The sequence below is a fragment of the Podarcis filfolensis genome (genome assembly GCF_964270895.1).
Source record: "Podarcis filfolensis genome assembly, chromosome: 11".
NCBI classification, from domain to species: Eukaryota; Metazoa; Chordata; class Lepidosauria; order Squamata; family Lacertidae; genus Podarcis; species Podarcis filfolensis.
In genome coordinates this window covers 24,764,595-24,782,518 of record NC_139613.1, presented here as the reverse complement: position 1 = coordinate 24,782,518, position 17,924 = coordinate 24,764,595, and the positions used below count along the sequence as shown (strand labels likewise).

General features: G+C 40.4%; 2 protein-coding genes across 6 annotated transcripts in view; both read right to left on the bottom strand.

Moving 5' to 3' along the window:
• Positions 1–17,924, bottom strand: part of IPO11 (importin 11) — a 70,578-nt gene that overhangs the window by 6,531 nt on the left and 46,123 nt on the right. For all 4 annotated transcript variants that reach the window (XM_083576050.1, XM_083576048.1, XM_083576049.1 and 1 more), the window contains exons 26-29: positions 16,656–16,769; positions 15,200–15,321; positions 5,798–5,893; positions 3,907–3,991 (exon numbers count right to left, since the gene is read on the bottom strand). In XM_083576050.1, coding sequence (XP_083432176.1) covers positions 3,907–3,991; positions 5,798–5,893; positions 15,200–15,321; positions 16,656–16,769 — 417 coding nt within the window. The remainder of the gene's footprint in view (positions 1–3,906; positions 3,992–5,797; positions 5,894–15,199; positions 15,322–16,655; positions 16,770–17,924) is intronic.
• On the bottom strand, positions 8,947–14,801 carry LRRC70 (leucine rich repeat containing 70). 2 transcript variants are annotated; one of them, XM_083576161.1, is made up of 2 exons: positions 13,612–14,801; positions 8,947–13,245 (listed from the first exon to the last, which is right to left on the bottom strand). In XM_083576161.1, the coding sequence occupies exon 2, from the start codon at positions 13,232–13,234 to the stop codon at positions 11,324–11,326; it is 1,911 nt and encodes a 636-aa protein (XP_083432287.1). In that variant the 5' UTR covers positions 13,235–13,245; positions 13,612–14,801; the 3' UTR covers positions 8,947–11,323. The 2 variants fall into 2 exon arrangements, with proteins under 2 accessions (XP_083432287.1, XP_083432286.1); XM_083576160.1 differs by having other exon boundaries at positions 13,730–14,801.

The window sequence follows — 17,924 nt, the reverse complement described above, 5'->3', positions numbered from 1 at the left end:
TGAATGACTGCTTACTCATATGGTTGTACCTGCCACAGAATAAAATTCCGAAGAGGCTACTATGTGGTTTTTGGCATCTAAATCCATCCACTTAGAAATCACGTTAGTAGCTGAGGGCCTTTTGGTGTGTGCTCATGGACTGCAAGATATATGTATTTTAAAATTTGAAATTATGATATATTCATTTGGAATGAAAGCGGGTGGAATAGAAATCAAATACAGTCGTACCTCGGGTTACATACGCTTCAGGTTACAGACTCCACTAACCCAGAAATAGTACCTCGGGTTAAGAACTTTACTTCAGGATGAGAACAGAAATCGTGCGGCGGTGGAGCGCAGCGGCAGCAGGAGGCCCCATTAGCTAAAGTGGTGCTTCAGGTTAAGAACAATTTCAGGTTAAGAACAGACCTCCAGAACGAATTAAGTTCTTAACCCAAGGTACCACTGTAGCTAACTCAATGCATAATAAACATTCACAGCACACAAATGTCTTTTTGTCTTTATGAATACAATTTGTGATGATTTAGGATTTCAGTGCTAAAATGGCTCCCAGAAATTTTGCTGAGGACCACCAATCAGATCAAATCTTAATTCTAATCACAAACAAGGCCATTCAGACTAATCAGATTCAACGAGAAAGCAGAAGCTCTCAAAAACCAAAGAAGCGTTGTGACTTTAAGTGGCTCAGCAGTCACTAAATCTACTTACGTAGAAAGAAAAATGATTTTAACTTTATGACCAAAAAAAAAAAAAAAAAGGAATTCTTGTCATTCTAATTTCTAGGGTTTGTGATAGTTCTTCACTTAGCCAACAGGAGGCATTCTTCACCAAACTTTAAAGTACTACAGTCTAACTTCACAAGTTGAGACATTTCACAACTCAGTTTCTGTTTCTCTGTTCCCTTCTGTGTTGGTGTCAGCAGTTCAAGTGTAATATACCTAGTAATAGCAGCCAGGAAAGGCCTAGGTAAACCAGCCAAGTTTTCAGCAAACCCCACAAACCTCATTAGAACCTTTGATAAGTAGAAAAAAGAATTCCATTAATGAGCCTGGACAGTAATTTTCTATTTCTTGTCGTTCATATAGGGGAATATTCTCCCTTTGCCTTACTTCTGTCGTATACAAAATATGTCATTTATTCCTGCATGTTAGACTATGTCTTTCTTCCGCTTCTATTCTTCATTAATGATGATTAGTGCTTCATACTGCTGTAACATTGTTAAGCTATAGGCTTATAAGTAAAACATATCTAACTCTGAAGCTGCAATCTTATGCATACCCACTTTGAGGTAAGTTCCATTTAATTTAGCAGGACATACTTATGTGCTAACATGTCTAGGATTAAGCTGTGAATCCCTCTAAACAACCCAGCAAAGACAGTATTTATTTCTCTCATGTGAGTCATCTTTTCCCATAGAAACAAAACCATAAACCTCCCTGGATTTAATTTATAGTTTTAATCACTGTATCTTGCTTAATTATAATATGGACATCTGTGACTCATTGGGTGGTTACAGAATCTAGAGCAACTACATGCACTTCACGGAAGCATGGCTGTGTCTCAGTATGGAATCCTAAAATAGTTCCATCGTATTTCTGATCATTGTCTATGTGCAGTAACATTTTGTAGTGTGAAGCCGTTAGAAATATAGGAATGAGCACCCTGAAACTCAATTTAGATTATCAAGTAGAACTTTTAAAATTCAGGGTCTCCAATGAAGCATTTTCAGGAATGTTATTCCTGTTATGTGCAGGGCCAATTAGAACAGCAGAGTTTCAATCTGTGGATGACAGAGTTGTGTTGAGAGAACACAACTGGATTTTTCAGCAGTGAGGAACACCATCGGTATTTGAGATAATATTAAATGACAAACAAACACTCCCTACCCCTTCTTTTGCAGAACACATTCTTTAAAGGAACTGGATATATTGTAAAGTATTATTGACCAGTGAAGCAAGTGTGTATGGATACCCATGGTTTGGGAGCCAGTGGTCAAATCTCAAGTGATATTGGTGCCCACATGACAATCACTGACTCCTTCCTTGTTCTATTAGCCTATCATTATAGCTGGTGGTTCCCACAAACTTCATAATCAGGAAAGGCAAATGATTTGAAATAAACCTAATTTAAAAACTGGGCATGAAAGCAAACTAGCCTCAGGATGAACTTCCTAATCTGTTTCAAACGGGAGTATGAACATTCCTATTCCTTGCCCTATGAGCTGGGACTAGCACTCAGTTGCTAGGATAGCAAGCTCTCTTGCCGAGTCACATACAAGGACTTCTTCATGTGATCTTCCTACCCCCTTTAGTCAGAGGACAGAATCAGGTTTTCTGGGTCTCTGCTAGCATGGAGCGCCGAATTCATACCAGCTGCTCACTCAGAGGAGGGAGAATGAACCAAATGCCAGTCCCTACTATGTGGAACCACTGGTCAATAAAATTATCACCAGTTATCTAGTATTCCCCCCCCCCATTTATAATCTTGTTCTCGCAAGTTTTGCAGACCATATACATATAAGTATGCATATTGTGTGTGTGTACATATGTGTAGTTTTTTTAATCAACTGCATACTAAATTATCCATGTGCCCTATATTTTGAATGTTATATAAAAAGGGATCAATTATCTTGCTTTTCTTTGTTATTTATTGATATAGGTTTATACTATTCTAAACACACACATGAATTAAAGAAGATCCTCTGTGCATAAAATGTTTCCTTACTTTTGATCATTTTCAAGCCATTATTTCACATTTTTTCAACACTCTATTTTTTATTTTTTTTAAAAAAGCTATTAACTCTAAGCAGTTATTCTAAGCAGGAGTAAGTTATTCTCAGTTTGTGAGGAATAACTCCTCAGTCTGTCATAAACTGCCCTGAGCTATGTTTTTAAAAAGCAAAAGGTTAGATTATTAAGTTCCCTGCTCCAGGTTACAGGCACTGGAGGTGCTAAATTAAGATGTGAACAAGATGGGGAAAGCCAAGTCTTAATAACTTTTAAGAATGGCAGTGTTAATTATCAAATCTTTAGAGCAAAATATACTGGCAATTTGGTATGTAGAAAGCAAAGGAGGAAGGGCCCCCAGAGTTTTGCATGAAAACTGAAGTCTACAACAGAATATCTGAGGTAACTTTAATCTGTTTTAGTATTTTAACTTTTGTAAGTTTTAAAGTAAGGTTGTAAATTGTTGTTGATGTTAGTCTTATCTTTTTGTAAACTGCTTTGAGATTATTATTTTTTACAACCAAGCAATGTATAAATTTCATGAAATAAACAAGCGAATGAATGGTGGGCCAAATGGCAGCATTCTAGGATCCAATGACATGCACAACCAGTTCAGCATACCCAAAGGGGCACTGGGCTTATGTTGCTCAAATAGTGGCTCTCTGTGCCAAGCAGCGAACTGCTTTTGAAACTGAGGGGATTTTCAAAAGCAGCGTGTGATGTGGTATGCATTGGTCTGCTCTTCAAAAGTCAAACAATCCAAGGAATTCTAGAGAATCCTCTGGGTAAATTTTGAGTTTCCTCAGGCTTAATCTTCTAATTTCTTCTATATGTTTCCCCCCCTCTCTCTCTCTCTCTCTCTCTCTCTCTCTCTCTCTCCCTCTCTCTCTCTCCCTCCCTCTCTCTCTCTCTCTCTCTCTCTGTGTGTGAATATGGTTCTAGTTTCTGTAGAATCCAAAGATGCTGTTCCGAAGTCCAGCTATCACAATCCTGTCTATGCTGCCTTGTTTCTACAAACATGAACAGTAGACGCATGAACATCACAGCCTAACTGCACAGTGCAGGATGGGGCTGAGTTTCAGGAACTACGGACATGATAGCAATTAAACCGAGGAACAAAAAAGTTGGTCTATGCATGGCTAAATTACATCTTTCGACACTCGAAGTGCTGGGCACGTACCATCTTTTTCCTTTTGTCCTGCTCTGTGGGAGGCTCTTCTTCTTCCGTCACTTTGGGCTCTTCAGAAAGAGACATCAGCATGCAACTAAAAAAAAGGATGCAAATAAATTAGGGCTTTCAACTTAGGCATGCCAAGAGAAGTTAAAAGTCTAATATACTTTTTTTTTTTGGTCTTCTCATTCAAACTGTTTGTTGCATCCTCGTATAGGTTCACTGCACAAAGGGAATTGTGCTTGCAACGCAAGGTCACAAATGCAATGTTATGTTTATCTTTGGGTCTGCGATTGGATCCTTAAAGATCTGTTTTGTAACTTTTAAAGCTCCATAGTGTGTGAGGGCTTCAAAGCAAGGGTATAAAACAAAAAACAACATTTACCTGTTGTTCACAAATAGATAAACACAAGAGGGAACCTGCACTGCTTCTTGAACTCTGTTTATAGCATCACTCCAAATTCTTTTGGATACAGGCAACAGAAGGCAATGAATGTAAAAGCCCCATTGATCAGTGCTCTACTTCCCTGTCTCTAGAATTGTAATCTCATGATAAATTGACTGTGTAAAAAGAGTTCATGAGCCAGGCACCCAGAGCAATCATCACAGATTGCTATGCCAGCAACCCCAGAAATCTCTTGATGAGGATGAGAGAAAACATGGATCGAAACACAACAGAACAATACTTTCAGGTGGAAGTGAAGAGTGGACTCAAGTATGCTTGTAACATGCCAATGTCTTCTGTAATTGCTGCTTTCCTCTGCAGGCATTTTTATGTATTTATTGCATTTATACCCTACCATTTTCTCCAAGGCATACATAGCTCTCCCCCTCCCCTGCGAGGTAGGTTAGGCTGAAAGGCAGTGACTGGCCCAAGGCCACCCAGTGAGCTTCATGGCTGAGTGGGGATTTGAACCCTGGTCTCCCAGGTTCCACTCTAACCACTACGCCACACTGATTATACACTATCACACATAAGAGAACATTTTTTTGTCGTTTCTGAACCCATATGCAGATATCATGCAACGAAACAAGCCAATAACCTCAGCTTGGAGCCTGGAGCGCCACAGCCAATCAGTGGAGACAGTACTGAGCTAGATGGGCCAATGGCCTGACTCGGTCTAAGGCAATTTTTTCTGGCCTGTATTCAGTGTAGTAACTGTCTCATCTGCAAAGGAATTTAAGCTTGTGCAGCAGCCCCCCCCCACCTCTCCTTTCCCGACAACTGCTCTGGATTTCTCCAAAAGCTCTCTGAAGTGTCGGGGGGGGGGGTCCGGTTGCACAAGCATAAATCTTTGATGGAATGGTTTGTTAGCACTACATTAGCTAAAAATCTATGCTCCTAATTGGCTACTTTAAAATCCTTCAATAATTGCATACAGTTCCGTAAATCCAAATGAGAGGCTTATTTAAGCAGGCTTTATAAGCAATGATACCGATGCAAGTTGATCTAAACTAAACAAGTCTTGCTCATCTGTACAAAAAAGTATGCACACATAAATATGGACATTTGTCAATGGATGTATATAAAACTTGAATGCAAAATGATTACCGTATTTTTCTGTGTATAAGACTAGGTTTTTCCCCCTAAAAAAGGCCAAAATTTGGGGGGCGTCTTATACACGGATACATCTCTCCCCATTTTCTTAAATCGGAGTCCTCCAAAATAGGGGGCGTCTTATACATGGAGGCGTCTTATAGACAGAAAAATACGGTGCTTACATTTGTGAGCCAACCTCTCTTAAGGCATTAGCAATCTAGAACTGCCACACTAGTTGACACTTTTAAGTATCAAAGCATACAAATTTCATCTTAACATTCGTAAACAAGGTTGAGCCAAGATGATCTTGGCAGCTTATCAAATGCAGCAGGCGCAAACCAATTAAGCATTTCACTTAACTCTTTGAAAGTTCTTGTTTCTGTGTCTTCAGTCATGACATCGTGAAGCCCTTCTACGGAAATGTTTATGATGCCGCAAAATTTATCTTGGATAATACTGGAAAAGAACAGGAAAACGGTTTAGCTCAACTAACTAAACAGGAAATTTCCTCGGCACTTTTTAAAGGGAACACCTCTGGAGAGCGACTTCCTTTAATTTAGAGCTTAGCCGAGTACACTCGCAAGCAACAACTCAAAACTACAGAAACTTCTGTAGTTTCTGTCTCGTAGGCAACTGCAAAATTGGCCAGAGGGAAAATGAGAGAACACACACCAGGAAAACAACACTTGCACAGCCCCCTCCCCAATAACTGGCTCCAAGCATTTACCTGCCAAACAGGTTTGGCGTGGTTTGCTCTGACAGTGCCAATCACATATTGGAGGAAAGGGGGTGGGCTGGAATCAATCCTCTTGCCCCAAGCAGTTACTGTTAAAACTGACAGCACCAAACATCTGTCACGCCTGCGTGTGAACCCAATTAAAAACAGAAGAAATGAAATGTGTACACCGCCCCAAGTGCTATATGGAGGGGGTCCATCGACGGGAACGATAACGGAGGATCTGATCTTGAATATCAGTTTACAGGGAATCCTCATCTGAAGTGCTGATTTCCCTGTGGATCGGAGGAAAATCTTTAAATGCATGGCTTGCTCTGTGGCAACTTGAATTAGTAATAGCACTGGTATGTCTTGCGTACAATTAAATTCAAGATGCAGACACTCATCTCTGAAATTGTTGCTCAGTGTCCACAACTTGTGGTTAAAGCTCAGAATTAATGAATGTGAAGGACCTAATCTGTCAGCCTGATCCCATCTTGGGATGCCTGCAGGGTGCGTCTCTCGTATCTATTATGGCTGCTGCAAAGGTGACCTTTTTTTATTTCTTGCACTTCCTTCATGTCCAGGGGTTTCGCCAATGAAGGGAAATATAAAAAAAAAGTGCAATGAAAGATGGTGACTTTTAGAAGCAGAAGCATTTTATTGAATCTCAAGAACATATTTCCCCCTCCAGAATTTTCCAGAATCTTTCATTTTAAAAGCAACAGCCTAGGTTAATTCTAACCCCAGTTACTTAAGAGTAGGCACCACTGAGTTCAGTAGGATTTCTGAGCTACTGTGGTATAGTGGTTAAGAGCAGTGGACTCATAATCTGGTGAACTGGGTTTGCATCCCCGCTCCTCCACATGCAGCTGCTGGGTGACCTTGGGCTAGTCACACTTCTCTGAAATCTCTCGGCCTCACTCACCTCACAGAGTGTTTGTTGTGGGGGAGGAAGGGAAAGGAGATTGTTAGCCGCTTTGAGACTCCCTAAAGGTAAAGGGACCCCTGACCATTAGGTCCAGCCGTGACCAACTCTGGGGTTGCGGCGCTCATCTCGCTTTACTGGCTGAGGGACAGCCGGGGTACAGCTTCCGGGTCATGTGGCCAGCATGACTAAGCTGCTTCTGGCAAACCAGAGCAGCACACAGAAACACTGTTTACCTTCCTGCCGGAGCGGTACCTATTTATCTACTTGGACTTTGACATGCTTTCGAACTGCTAGGTTGGCAGGAGCAGGGACCGAGCAACGGGAGCTCACTCCGTCGCGAGGATTCGAACCGCCGACCTTCTGATTGGAAAGTCCTAGGCTCTGTGGTTTAACCCACAGCGCCACCGCCGTCCCTTGAGACTCCTTAGGGTAGTGATAAAGCGGGATATCAAATCCAAACTCTTCTAGCCATAGTTAGGATTACAGCGTAAGGGTCCACCAGCACGATAAATTTAAAGCAGTATCATATCACTTTAAACGCTCATGGCTTCTCACAAACGAATCCTGGGAACTATAGCTTGCTAAGGGTGCTCAGTTGTTAAAAGACCCTTATTTTCTTCACAGGGCTGAAGTTCCAAGTGGTTTAACAATCAATCCCTCTCTCCAGGAAATCTAGCTCTGTGAGAGAACAGAACCCCTGCGTGAAATGGTCATTGCCTGTATATCACAGAAACATTTATTTAGTGGAGATTAGGGAGATGAACTTTACTGACGTCCTCTCTGTGAATTGTTTCCATTCCAGATGGCCATTATAAGAACTAGTGTTTGACTTTGAGAATTGGTGCTCGAGGTCTGCTTGTTTTCTTTCACATCCCTTTTCCCTTTGGGGTCGTGCCTTTTAGATCACGAGGAAGACAGCCCTGCTTTTATTTATTGTGAGAGAGCCAGTTCAGCTGAAGATGGAGTATAAATGCTTCAAAATAAACACATAAGGAGAGGACAACTGTAGCCCTATTTGGACATTTGAGCAAACACATGAGGGCTTGAATAGGGAGCAGTGGCATGCACAAGAAACCCCTGTGTTCCCACATGATGGCTGAACTTCAGGCCTTCGTAGGTTCAGTAGGAAGGTTTGAAGAGAGTTTCTAAGCACATTCAGCTCAATGCACCTAGAAGCTTCCTTTAGAAGGGTTCCTGATCATGAGGTGGTTTGTGTTCAGGTGGTTTGTGATAAAAGTATCAATCGGATCCTAGTGCTAAACAACCCAATATTTCAGTTCTGAATACACCTTGATCAAGGCACACCGTAGCATTATATAAGTTGATCAGAAGGCTAGGGTCAGTGATGTGTAGAGGATTCTGAGTGGAGTAGCAGTAGAATCATAGAATTGCAGAGTTGGAAGGGATCCAGAGAATCATCTAGTCCAACCCCTGCAAAGCAGAAATATGCAGCTGGCCCATATGGGGATAGAACCTGCAACCTTGGTGTTATCAGCACCACACTCTAACCAATTAAGCTTGATCCTCTTCTCCTATACAGTGGTACCTCGGGTTACAGATGCTTCAGGTTACAGACGCTTCAGGTTACAGACTCCGCTAACCCAGAAATAGTACCTCAGGGTTAAGAACTTTGCTTCAGGATGAGAACAGAAATCGGGCTCCGGCGGCGCGGCGGCAGCAGGAGGCCCCATTAGCTAAAGTGGTGCTTCAGGTTAAGAACAGTTTCAGGTTAAGAACCGACCTCCGGAACGAATTAAGTTCTTAACCCGAGGTACCACTGTATAAGTCTTTGAATTTGGGTTTCTAGGATTTAGGGAATGCTGCCTGCAACTTTGAAAAATCATCTCTTTGAAATACTTCCAAGACAAAACTGGTTTTATGTAGTTACGTTTGCACACTCAGGTATGATTGAGATACCCTCAATACAGTAGTATGGATAGGTCTCTTTCATTTTCGGAAAGGAACTGTCAGATCTGCTTGAAAATATGTCCTGGCTTGCTTCGAATGTAGTAATGCATTTTGTGTTAACAGACACAGGCCCACCACTGCTCTTCTGGTGTTATGTGTATATTGATACCTTGAATGTATTTCATTCTTGTGATTCTTCCACCTCAAAGAGAGTTGGAAAGATCACAGAAAACAGGTGCACACACTTTACTGTCCAGCAGGCACAGATAATGATCACAGAATTGTAGAGTTGGGAGGCAGCCCCAAGAGTCATGCAGCTCAACTCATCTAGCTCAAATGAAGGAATCACAAGACTCAATTTATGCAACGACAGACTTGTACATGGGCCCTTCTGAAAACAGAGTGGGTAGCCACACAAGTTTTTCATGTTGTCAAGGCAAAAGGAGTAAAATTTTTGGATGCTATAATTACCTAATCCACTTTACCCACCTGATTAACAAACAACAGTTACAGAGTCAATGGTAATTAAGTTACTCTACTAAAGCAAAATTCATTGCAAAAATTCATGTCATCTATTTGGAATGGAATCCCATTATCACAAACAACCATGTTGGCACTGGCTCTTTCAGCTCTCTACACAGATAAGTGCTAGGATGTTGCTCTCCCATTCCATTTTTCCAGCTACCACAGTTTAACGTTAAGATGTTCCACAGATAAAAAGCCTCTCTCAAAAAACATCTTCAGTTTGTGATACAAGAAACTGCAAAACGTAGTATTTCTTACAATATAAACAGATTTTCTTATAAATTTCTAAATTTAGTTAGTTCTGTCTATGTATCCAGGACAAAGATCTGTCATGGGGAAAATGCAGGCGGTTGATACATTGGCGACAGACTTTAAATACACATAAAACAGTTCATTAGAACAAACATACCTGTCCTGTTAGAATGCTGTGCTCTGTTGAGTAGCATGGTGCATTACAATGTTGCTGTTATCTCACAGTCTCTTCCCGATAAAAGCTATTTAGTTCTACAAGTAACTGAGTTTCATGGTGCTGCCAGCTACAGTTCAGTTTTACTTACTCATTTGTAAGTTGCCTTATAGTGCTCCTAGAATCATTTAATACAAATAAATATTTGAAAACTCTAAGATCATGATAAATAAGGACTTAACATCTGATATAGGTGGCTGAACACATAGGGGTGCAAAGTTAGTTCTTGAGGAACGATTTTCCACAGGCAGATAGAACAAAATGGAAATGTATATCTCCCATTATATTTTTGCCTAAGGCTGTTGTCATGCAGCAGTTAGCTTAGTGGCAGACAGATGGCACTGCAAGCTACAGTGTGACAACAGCCTTCTGAGAGCTGCCAGGCCTTCACAGCAGCAGCAGTGGCCAGCCCAGGCATGCAGTAGAGGTTACAGTCATGACAGGCTGGGGCAGCCACCACTGTTGCCCACCTCATGGGAGCTGTTTCAATGGGCAGCAGGAAAGCAGGATGGAGTTGCCCCAGCCTGCCATAACTATTCCTCTATAACTCGCCTGGGTCACTTGCCGCTGTCCCCTCCTCATGGAAAAAGATCTAACCGGGGGGAGGGGCAAGGAAGGCTTGGGGAGGTCTCACATGGGAGGATTCGCAAGAGCAGCAGGCGGGGCTGACACTCCTTTGCACCTCCAAAGGGGGCAAAAAGAAAAGCTGGAGAGGATCACAAAAGCTTGGAAGGATCAGCATGAGTCAGGCTTTCAACCACTGGTGTCAGAATTTGGACAGGTAAGTGGGGCAACCCGCTTGTCCATCATGCACCAAGTATGCTATATCAGGCATAGGCAAACTCGGCCCTCCAGATGTTTGGGACTACAACTCCCATCACCCCTAGCTAACTGGACCAGTGGCCAGGGATGATGGGAACTGTAGTCCCAAAACATCTGGAGGGCAGAGTTTGCTTATGCCTGTGCTATGTGATTGACAGATGATTTGCCCTGACTGCCTGTTAAAGGTGGCCCATGCTGCTGGAGCCTTGGTCTAATGGGTTAGTACTGAGTGAAGAAGTGCTGGTGAAGTCTAGAGGGTGGGTGGGTTTGACAAGGGGTGGGGAACGAGGTTGGTGATGCAAGCAGTAGCCCTCATGTCTGTATGTGTACACACACAAATACTTAAGTTTCATACAAAAAGCAGCTATTAAAATGACAGCAAATATGGCAATATTTGAAAAAGACAGACTAGATTCCGCCCCCCCATATCAGTTGTTGAACTTTTATCTACAAAATATCTCACGCTGCTGCTGTTTATAGACTTCATACATGTTGCCACAAAAATCCCTGCTGAGTATATTACAATGCAGAATGTTCAAATAAGATGACCTGCGCTTGGCTTTGAAGTGCTGCTGGTTTAGGAGGCTGACCGTGGTCCAGTTCTGAACTTCCCAGTGAGTGCTGAGGTATAGGCTGAGTTGGATCCGCTATGCTGTAGCTTCCAGCTTGATAAAAGCCATAGTATTCTATTCCATTGTCAGAGTCATTTTGCTCTTTGAGCTTCTGCCTGAACTGAATGATTTTGTAGATCAAAAAGAAGATCACAGCACAGCCCAAAATAAAAAAGGTTAATAAAATGTCAAATGCCTGATGTAGTTTCTCGACCTGCTGTGTGCAGATTAGAGATGTTTTCAAGGAGACAGAAGTAGATTCTGGAGGAGATGCTCTGCTTTCTTCCATGGTCAAATTAACAGGTATATTCTGCGCTGGTATTTGCACCGTTAGCACTGAGAACACTATAGCTGCCTGTCTCAGCTTCCTACTGGAATAGGTTCCATCCAGATTTTGAGCAGCTGATGAGGTCGGCACTTCTGCCCATAATGTAACTGTATTTGCTTCCACATCCTTTGAATGTTCATAAACTGCATTGCTTGAGGGTGGGTTATCCGATCTCATCAATAAAGTAGTGGTACTTTGATGGATACCTGCTGGCTTTACGTTCCTGAATATTCCAGGTCTTGTGGTAGTGTTGAAACAGTTTGCAACCAAACCCCAGTTGGCATAATTCAAGTGCCTTCCATGCAAATAGGAAGGATTTTGGCAATGAATTTTAACAGAGATGGAAGAAGATGTTAGCCAGTTAATTAGCCCAAGTAATCTGCAGCTACAATTCCAAGGGTTGTGATTTGCCTGTAAGTGAGTTAAAGAGACCAAAGGCTTAAGCACTTTAGAATGCAAGTCTGTAAGATTATTAAATGCTAGATTCAGTATCTTCAAAGAGGATCCCATTTTTTCAAATGTATTATCTGCAATACTGATTATTTTGTTTCTATCGAGTTGCAGAAACATTAACTCCTCCAACAGTGCAAAGGTACTGGAATTGATGTTTTGCAAATCATTATTGCTCAAAAGTAGCTTTTTAAGATTACTTAGACCTGTAAAGCCATTCACATGGATAGCTTTTATTTTGGCACTTTTTAGAGATAGATATTGAAGCTTGTCAAGTCCTCTGAATGCAAAGGGAGGTATTGATCCAATCGGGTTATGTGACAATGAAAGTCTTTCAAGATTGCTCAATGCAGCAAATGCATTTGACGGCACACGTGTTAAATTGTTACCGTCAAGGTACAAACATGTAAGGTTGTCAAGGTGACAAAATGCCGAGTGTGATATCCACGAAATCTTATTGTTCGCTAGGTTAAGAATCCGAAGACTAATCATGCCGACAAAAATGCCACTGCCAACAATCCTGAGACGATTACTTTGCAGCATCAGATATTGAACTGAAGCAAGATCACTAAATAATCCCTTGCGAACAAAAGCTATTTCATTATTCTGCAGGTATAAAGAGCGAAGCTTTGAAAGTCCTTCAAATGTTCCAGGATCCAAGTGTTTTATTTGATTATTATTCAGACGTAGGTACCACAATTTCTGAAGTTCAGAAAATGCCTTTGGGTACACATATAAAATGCTAGCATTATCCAGGTGTAGCACAGCGAGTTGCCGGAGGCCTTTCAGTTCATTTGGATTTAGGTGTGATATGTTGTTCCCACTTAAATATACAAATACGGTATGTTGTGGGAAATTCTTTGGAACAATGGAAAGACCTGAATCACGGCAGTCAGCTTGTCTGCCTCTACACTGCTGGCAAACAGATGGACAGCAAAGTATATCCTGGATCAGCAACAGAAATAAACAAGGAAGAGAATTCCAAAACAACTCAAAGGGGTGAAGTTGACACATATCCCAGATTTTGAGTTTTCCCGTCATCTTTGATTGTGCTATCAGGAGGGAGAAAAGTTTTAAAATGCTTATTCAAAACTCTCCGATTTCATTATGATAAAAGCATGCAATATTATAATGTTATTTCTACTATTTTGTGAATGTTGTCTCTTATACTATTGTTCTCTGGCTTGTAACTATGTCTACAATTTATCAGTTTATAAGATGGTTATAAACAATATAGTTTAACAATCTCACCAGTTAAAATTTAAAAGTAATGTAGAAATAACAGCTTTCAGAGATAGAAGCTCCTTAACGACTTTTTAATGAGCCATCCCACTTAAATTCATCCCACTGGTAACTTCTTCAACTTTTAATGTCACTTTTACTGTTCCAAGTTTAAAGTATATTAAAATAGTTCTCACCTAGAATGTGATGCTCATTTTATCAGCTAAAATTTCTTCTTCTGTACCACAGTAAAATTATTAGTACATGCATATGCTGGAGTTTAAGAACTTTCTAGACAACGGGCTAGTTTCTTACGTTTTGTTGCAGGTTCTGCAACTGTTCCTACAGGAAACATCTACTCTTCCCCACTGGCTCCTCCACAATGACTGGTTAAAATAAAGTTACCATGGATACAGGAAACTGAGAGACAGGAAGTTATTTTATCTGCAGTTCTGAAGGACTGTTGGGGAGGGGGGGAAAATCGCTGCAATTCATTCCTCTAAAAATCAGTTGGATTTATTTATTTGTCTTCCCACGGTGCTGATAATAGTCCGTATTTGCTTTATATGACTGTATATAATAAAGACTGCATGTGCTTAAGCTAATTTAAGTATAAAAACAATGTAATGTGTGATGTGTTTATAACTAGTTTATAACCAGTAAAAGCAACTGTTCACAGGAAGGAAAAAGACAATGCTCTTAAGTTGTCTCCAGCACTTAGAAAGTATTATTCCACCAAATCAAATACTGTAGTTCAAACAGTACTTGTTTTATACTGAGTAAAACATTTTTCCATCTGTATTTTATTGGAGCACAAACATTTTTGACACAGGGAAGAGCCTCAGGTGACCAATGTGGAAATGTGCAGCAGAAGAGACTTAATAAATTGCCTTATGGGGCACACTGTTGTAAAAGAAACAATTTCTAATTTATAGAAAAGGTAAGATATCAACGTGCTACTAGCTAAAATGTACCATAAGCTCTCGGTGCTATTACATAAAATTTACTGTAAGTGGTCCTTGGGGAGTGAGCAGAGGCTTTTGAGCTATAATAGCAAATAGATATGTGTGAATCCCTCTTTCCAATAGGAATTAGGGCTTAGAAAAGAACCCGGCAAATCAGCAGAAGGTCTAACGCAGTATCTGTAGGTTTTATAAGATGAAATGACTTCAAAACAAAACAAATCACCGCCAATATCCCAAATCTGTAGGCACATTGGAAGGTGGGGTTATTATAAAGTTGTAACATCACTCCAGTTAATACATTTAGCTGAGAGAAGCACTGCAAGCAGTATGATGAAGAAGCAGACAAATAGACTTCAGGGCATGGGTTGGCAAACTAAGGCCCGGGGGCTTCATCAGACCCAATTGCCTCCTGGATCCGGCCCGCAGACTATTTTATTGCACTGACAGAACCTTTTATTTCTTTGAGCAATTAAAGGACGGCCTGTGTCAAAAGTTTAGAGAAAGAGAAGACATTCATATAGGCCCAATTTAAATAAATAAGAAGCCAAAATGCTAAGCACCATGCAACTAGCCAGTAGGACAGTTCAGTTGGTAGAGCATGAAACTCTTAATTTTAGGGTCATGCATTGCAGGGGGTTGGAATAGATGACCCTCGTGATCCCTTCCAATTCTACAATTCTATGATTCCACACCAAGAGGCCTTTTATGTATTTCTGGTACAGTAACCTCCTATGCATTTGAACCTGATTCCAAAAGTAGTATGCGATATGACACGGAGCATTGCTGTTTGGAACTCCAGGCAATATAAAATTTTGCTTACCTATTATCCGATGGCAGAAGGGAAAGTAATGCCAAAGCTGAAAGTTTTCTCCTCTCTGGCTGAGTTATATTGTCCATGCGGTCAACCCACATTTCAATCATGTGACCAAGGAGCTGGTGAGGCTAGAAAAAACAATAGATTGATGAAAATCTTATTTATAAGCAATACGGTAATCAAACTACTTAGCTATTTTACAACTGGTGGGTAGAAATGAAAAAGTATGATTTCTTATACAGAAGTTCTTGTTACTATGACAAGCCTAAGTGATTAACTTGGATCTAAAGTTTTTTGCATAACATTCTAACTCTATAACTGGGATGATCATATACACACATGTATATAAATATATAATGATAACTGGTGTTTGGGTGTGCATGTATACACACACACACAATTGTGTTAAATATCAGTGTTCCATTTCACAAGGATAAGTTCAAACAAAACTCCATTGAATCAGCTCTATAGCAAAAGGGGATGCCAACACGGACTTTGTAAAATCCTTTATTTTCGGTAGCTTCATATGATTGTATATTTATCAACTATGAAATCAATTTAAAAAACCAATTCAAATTTGTCATTTATTTGACTATAATGGGATTGCTAAGCAGCGCAAAACATTTATCTTTAAGGGTATCCCTTGCTACATGAAACTTGATTTCCTTGGATAGAAATAGTAGAAAATTAACAAGCCAGCCATTTGTCAGCATCACACAGAAAACACTTGCTTTAACAGAATATTGTTTGCTATTAAAATTAATTTAACTTAGCTGGGAACCATATGATTTATTTTTATTTTTTTTTAAGTCATGGTGATCTTTTAAAAAGGGAAAGTGAACACAGATGTCTCCTTATCTGCAGCTGAATGATACTTCCAATTACCTTATTAAAGACTCCAGGTGCTATTACTGACATTTTTGTTGAATAAATAGCTACCTATATTGAGCTGTAGCTTGAATCAAAGTAATTGTGGGTGGTATTCTACATAAATGTGGCTTTTCAGTGGCAGCTCCCCACATCTCTGAAACCGCCTCCCTTTGAACACTGAAAACCCTCTGGAACAGCCTCCAATGAGGCACAAGGGTCTACCATCAGAAGGAAAGAGCTTTGCTAATATAAATGGACCAGGATCCCACATCCAAGACAAGGATGAGTAATCAGAAGTGGTCTGATTATTTGATCCTTAAGCACTAAAACTGTAGACTTGGGTGTCTTGAAGCAATGTGATGTTCTGCTTTTAGCTTCAAAGTCTTAAAAAGCCCATGGCATGCACTCAGGATATTTCTCCATCCTCCTCAAACCAGAAGACTCAGAAAGCTATGGTTCATAGCTATGAACAAATGCAGTACAAAATAGAAGGACCCAGAGAGGTTATGTGGCAGAAGGAAATATGATTTGTACAACCAACTTATGTCCTGCATATAAAACTAATTCAACATTGGAAAATGTAAGGGCTTACCTCCTGGCCAGACTCACATGCCATCTGGTTCAGAAGCAATGAGAAAAAACTTTTATTTTGCAACAAGACTCTACCAATGACTCCCAAGTAAGTAGACATTACAACTGGGTACCTCTGAAATGAAAACAGTTAATCTTAGCTTTCCTATCAGGCAGAAAAATATAAACATGATAAAAGCGTACTGCAGAAAATGAATAAGAGAACAATCAAACAAGTTAGAAATCTAACAGCACACCACCAATAAACATGCATGGGCATCTATTATAATCAAATCCCTTCCTATTTTAAGCAAATAGCACAGTTTAGCTGTGTAAACACTAACTTGAAATACTGTCACTGATGTTCAAACAATACCCTGTGAGATAAAGTAGGCAGCCACATCCTCCCTATTTGGCAGACAATCCCAACTATTGGATATGAAAGGCACATACAATGCTGGAAATTGGAGATGAAAAATACTATAGCACAACCAAAGCACTGAACTATCTTTGTACGGCATTCCATCCAGTTTGCCCTTTGCCATGCTACTTTGGATTGCTGTGCCTAGGGCTTATGGGAAGAGGGTCCCTCTCCTCCTCCCATCATATCTAAGCACAGGAGACTGCCTTCCTAGTCCTGCTAGCTTTAGTCCATCACAGAAATTCACTGGTAACTACAGATTTCTGTATCTCTTTTCTAGTCATCCTCTGAGGCCCTTCTCTGTGCGTCTCTGTGAGAGGTCCGGAGGGTGGCAACATGAGAACAGGCCTTTTCTGTGGTTGCTCCCCATTTGTGGAATGCTCTCCCCAGAGAGACTTCATTACATATATTCAGGCGCCAGGCAAAAATGCTTCTCTTTAACCAGGCCTCTGGATGATTAACCTTCTACGGCTTTTTAAATGTGTTTGTGGGAGAGAAGGTTATGGGTTTGGTTTTGGTTTTGTTCACATTAGATATTCTGTGTTTTCATTTTGTATTTTTATGTTGTGAACCGCCCTGTCGTCTTTGGATTAAGGGCAGTATACAAATTTAATAAATAATAATTATTATTATTCTCTTCCCATAACACTATTGCTAATGGCACTGTGCACACTCTGGATTGCAATATACTACTTGAAAGCAACAATAACTGAAAGTATAGGTTACATATAAACTTCCAAGGAAATGTTATTGCATTTAAAGGCCAAGCAGAATAGTTACAAAGTTTGCTTCTGACATGTACACATCATTAGGAAAAGTTTGTTCCAAAACTTCAGATATGAGATAGAAGTACTGAATTTCATCAGTGAG